Source organism: Ziziphus jujuba, chromosome 2 (assembly GCF_031755915.1).
Source record: "Ziziphus jujuba cultivar Dongzao chromosome 2, ASM3175591v1".
NCBI lineage: Eukaryota > Viridiplantae > Streptophyta > Magnoliopsida > Rosales > Rhamnaceae > Ziziphus > Ziziphus jujuba.
Window position 1 is genome coordinate 30,736,915 of NC_083380.1, and position 4,842 is coordinate 30,741,756.

At 34.4% G+C, this 4,842-nt stretch overlaps 1 protein-coding gene across 1 annotated transcript; it reads left to right on the forward strand.

Moving 5' to 3' along the window:
- The first annotated feature begins 1,614 nt into the window (after positions 1-1,614).
- On the forward strand, positions 1,615-4,603 carry LOC112489625 (uncharacterized). The gene is made up of 3 exons (XM_060814194.1): positions 1,615-1,824; positions 3,318-3,745; positions 4,031-4,603. Exons 2-3 carry the CDS (start codon positions 3,328-3,330, stop codon positions 4,057-4,059), a joined length of 447 nt encoding a protein of 148 aa, XP_060670177.1. The 5' UTR covers positions 1,615-1,824; positions 3,318-3,327; the 3' UTR covers positions 4,060-4,603.
- The last annotated feature ends 239 nt before the right edge of the window (positions 4,604-4,842 follow it).

Below are 4,842 nucleotides of genomic sequence, written 5' to 3' on the forward strand. Positions count from 1 at the left end.
CACACACACACACACGTGTGTATATGTATATATATATAAGGGAATTCTTAGGTCACGACCTTCCTTCTCAACCTTTTTGGACCACTTTAAGAGAAGGAATTTAAATAAAGATTCATCTAAGAATTATATGAGTCAATACATGATTGACTTTGTCTTCCTAAAGTTTTAATTTTATACTAAACTCATAAACCACACATACATCTTTAAACCACAGTCATCGCGTCCACCTTATATTGGGAATCTTCTGGTGTGGCAAGTGACATCCATGTCACATGCATGTCAACCTGATTCTCACCATGTTCCCAACAAATCATAATTCTATATATATACACATTTATAGTTGTCCATAAATGTTCTTCTTGTTTAATATAACAGACTTTAAACAATTTGAAAATCATCGACCTGAGCTGTTCGAGGAATTTTAGTGAGTTTGAAGACTTCTCGGTGGTTCCATAATTAGAGAGGTTGAATCTTGAAGGTTGTACAAAACTATCTAAGATTGACCCTTCTATAACAGTTCTTAAAAAGCTTATTGAACTGAACCTGAAAGATTGCACGAGTCTTGAAGAGTTCCCAAAGAGTATAAAAGGTTTGAACTCCCTCATAACTCTAAATCTTTATGGTTGTTCGAAGCTTTGCAAATTACCAGAAGACTTCGGGGATCTACAGAATTTGATTGTGCTTGATGTGAGAAAAAGTGGCATGATATACCTTCCATCTTCCGTCTTTCATATTGAAAAGCTTCAAACACTATCTTGTAGTGATGAAGTTGCAAAATCAATTCTCAGGGAAAACATAATGAATCCCACATCTGTCAAGTGTTTCTTGCCGAGACGTTTTTGTTCTTTTAAAGAGCTGGATCTAAGTGATTGCAAACTTTCAGATGAAGCATTTCCTCAATATTTTGGTGTCTTCGTTTCTCTGGAAAAATTAAATCTCAGTAGAAACCCTTTTTCTGTTCTACCTCAAAAGTATAAAGAAACTATCCAACCTTACACATCTTAATTTGGAGCATTGTGAAAACCTTACACATTTGGGTCTAAAGCTTCCATCCACCCTAGAAAGTGTAATACTTAATTATTGCACCTCACTGAACTCCTTGGATTCAACATTCAAGCCCTGTCACTTGCAGTGTGTCGACTGCTTTAAGTTGGTACAGAAGCAAGGTAGCCAAAGGACAGTACTTGCACCACTGCAAAGATACTTTCAGGTATCTCTACATATCTCTCTCTATAAAACCGTTCCCCTCAAAATTATATTCCCATATAAATACTAATATTATGGTTCTCAATCATTTATTGGAACCCACTAATCGAAGCAGAGATTTTGACATTATTCTTCTGGGAAGTGAAATCCCAGCTTGGTTCAAGACAAAATCTTCAGTGCCATCATCAATAAGTATAGAAATAGATGCAAATTGGTACAAAAATGAAAAGTGGATAGGTTTCGCTATCTCTGTCTGCTTGCATGCCAATTCCTCCATGGGTGATAATTTTAAATATGTTGTCAGATGTTGTAGCAAAGTAGCCAAAAGTTGTAGAATCATGCATTCTATTCGGAAAATTAAAAGCAGAAGCTCAGATCATCTGTGGCTATTCTATTTGCATCGTGATTCCATCAATTCAGACTGGCTGCACAAGACTCGTGGCAACCTTGGTTTTCATTTTCTGCTTATAATGGAAACGTGGAGGACAAGTCATGCTGTGGACCATGCGGTCTTCGTTTGGTGTATGACAATGACATCGAAGAGCTCAACCAAATTTCCAACAACTTCAACGAAACTGATCCTCATCAAGAAGATTTACACTCCCCTCCTTCCATCAGGTAAATATTAATTAAAAGATCTTTTTTCTTACCGTTCAAGGAAAAAAGAAGAAGGTAATATTAAATAAATATAAATGGCGTTTTATATTTAAAAATTTTGGAAATAAACTTTTTAACCTACTTCTCTACAAAAGTTGAGGCTTGAGGTTTCATCTAAGAAAAGTTTAACAAAGTCGCACAAGCCTCTTCTAAACCCTTTAGAATTTTCAAATTTAGCCAATATGAGACTTAGCTAGGTTCATACAACCCATGACTCCCAACAAACACAACACAACATATACACATATATATAGTAATGATATATCGCGAACTTGTTCCCAGCATAATGTGGAAATGTGTCGTGTCAAACACTAGGAATGCCATTTTAATTAATGATTTAATACTAAAACCCTAGTTAGGCAAATAGCAATCTCTTAGCACTTGCCACTTTACTAGGTGCCTAACGGGAACTATACTCCTAAAAGATTATTACTTTATATTTCTGTTGGTGATGCTCATGGGTATACTACCCGAATGACATGTAATTGATTAGTCCTCCAACATAAGATGAGCAACATTGCCTGGTAGAATAAAATTTATATATTGGGCATTGTAGGTGCTTGTAGAAAATTTTGTGCATAAACATATATATATATATATATATATTATATACATATATTATAGTCATATATAACATAACTCTGTACAAGACAAGTGTTTTTGTTCCTTTGACAGTATTTACCACTACCTATTGATGCAAGAAGGAAACAACCTTTGAAAACTTATCAGAGAAGAGGAAAAACAGATTCTAAGGCCCAAACATTAATTTGGCATGATCTAGAACAAGATGAGCTTATTTGGGATCTTTAAGGATTTTAGTAGATTAATTTAATTCCCTATTTTTAATTAGAGTATTTTATTATTTAATTAGGTTTCCTATTATTTTCAGTTTCTTAATGTTATTAGTTTCCTTATTTAACTAGGTTTCCTATTATTTTAGTTTCCTAATGTTATTAGATGATTTTAATATAACTAGGGTTCTTTGTAATTCTTGGAGTTAATCAATATTACAAGAATTTTATGAGATTATTTTCTCTGGTTTTGTGTGATGCCTAGGGTTTTGGGAGTAATTCCTAAAATCAATCTAGTGTGATACTAGAATCCTATCTATTTCTTTTTTATTTTCTTTCTTTCCCTATCTGTCCTACATCACCTATAGGCCAAAGTTGATGTATTGTCAATTTAGGGCATCACTAGTTGTAGAAGGTTTTATCTTTTTATTGTTCTTCATCTTTCTTTGGTATATATACTAATTGCTATGCACCAAACTCTCTCTTCCTCTTCATTGTTTTCCAACATATCCACCATCATATTTAATAGGTCAGCCCTCCATTGTTTTTACTTTCTTGTTTATTATTCAGTACTTGTTTTAATTATATTGCTCTGATTTTTTCTTTCGTTTGTTAGACTTACTGAGATTTTATTAATTTGATATGGAATTTTATTTTCTAAAGGGTGGAAAATATGATCAGTCCCGGTGTTGGCAAGGGTGTCTTATCAGGTCATGATCCTTCATCCTTAACAAAATTGGATTTAAGTAGCCGTAATCTCACAGATGAACCATTTCCTGAAGATTTTGGGTGCTTAGTTTCTCTAGAAGATTTAAATCTCAGCAAGAACCCTTTTAATGTCCTACCTCCCAGTATCAAAAATCTATCCAAGCTTAAATATCTTAATCTGGAATATTGTACAAGCTTAAAATGTCTGGGGCTAGAGCTTCCATCTAGCCTGGAAACAACATTGGTAAATTATTGTACCTCACTAAACTCATTCTTGGATCCATTAAACCCATGTCATTTGCGGTGTTCAGCATTTTGTGTGGACTCCTCTGAGTTGGTAAAGAGGCAAGACAGCTTTAACAACGCTGAAAAGATATCTTCAGGTCTCTCTACTCTCTATATCTCTCTCTCTCTCTTACTTACTGTATTATCATAAACATGCTACAAAGGTAGGCTTATGTTGGGTTCCTAAAAAAGGTTCTGCATAAGTTTTGGTAATGTCCATCAACTAAATATATTAAAGACCAAGGCAAAGTTGGTAGAATGCACTCGCACTCTTGGATGCTGACTGATAAAGAGTTACAAGAGTTGCAACTTTTAGAATAAAATGGTCCAATTATATTATATTATTAATTACTGAACACAGTGGTTGTTTATTAATGTTGCAGGAGTCCCCAGATGGAAGCTTATGTTTTGACATTGTTCTTCCTGGAAGTAAGATCCCAGAATGGTTTTCCCATCTAGATGGTGGGGGATCGATAAGGACAAAGTTATTTCCAAATTGGTGCACCAGTGAGTGGATGGGTTTTGCTGTTTTTGTGTTGTTTCCGGCTAAACCTTCATCCTATGATTTATTTTGTCATATACAAGCCTTTGGTTATGATTTTGAAGCCACCCTGAAACATTTTGCAAATATGGGAAGCTCAGATGATCACCACCTTTGGCTATTCTATCTGTCTCGTGATTACTTCCCTAAAGAGTGGCTGCAGAATAGAGCCGGCATCATTGAGTTTTCATTTTCTTACCAATTGTGTAATTTCGTGTGTGGTGTTCGTTTGGTATATAAGAAAGATACAAAAAATTTACATCAATTTATTACCAGCCAATGAATCTCGTTATGGTGATTGCTAAGACGTGCTTTCCTCACCCTCAGAGAGGTAAGATATATATGTACATATATATGTGTGTGTGTGTGTGCGCGTGCATGCGTGTGTGTGCATAGACAATTTTTCAGAATGTGTCAAATTTATTCCATAAGGATTGATGCTTGTGTATTTATCTATGGAATTAGATTTTAATATGATCATTCTCATTTAACATGATTACCCATCAAATTTATAAAATACATACTAAGAGGTCTAGAATTGGAAACTTTGAAACTCTCTTTTGTCTCAAAATTGCGTGTGTGTATTGATAAAAGCATACAGACAACTTTAATACATATAATATAATAATATAATGGTAAAAGTTTGGCCTTGAT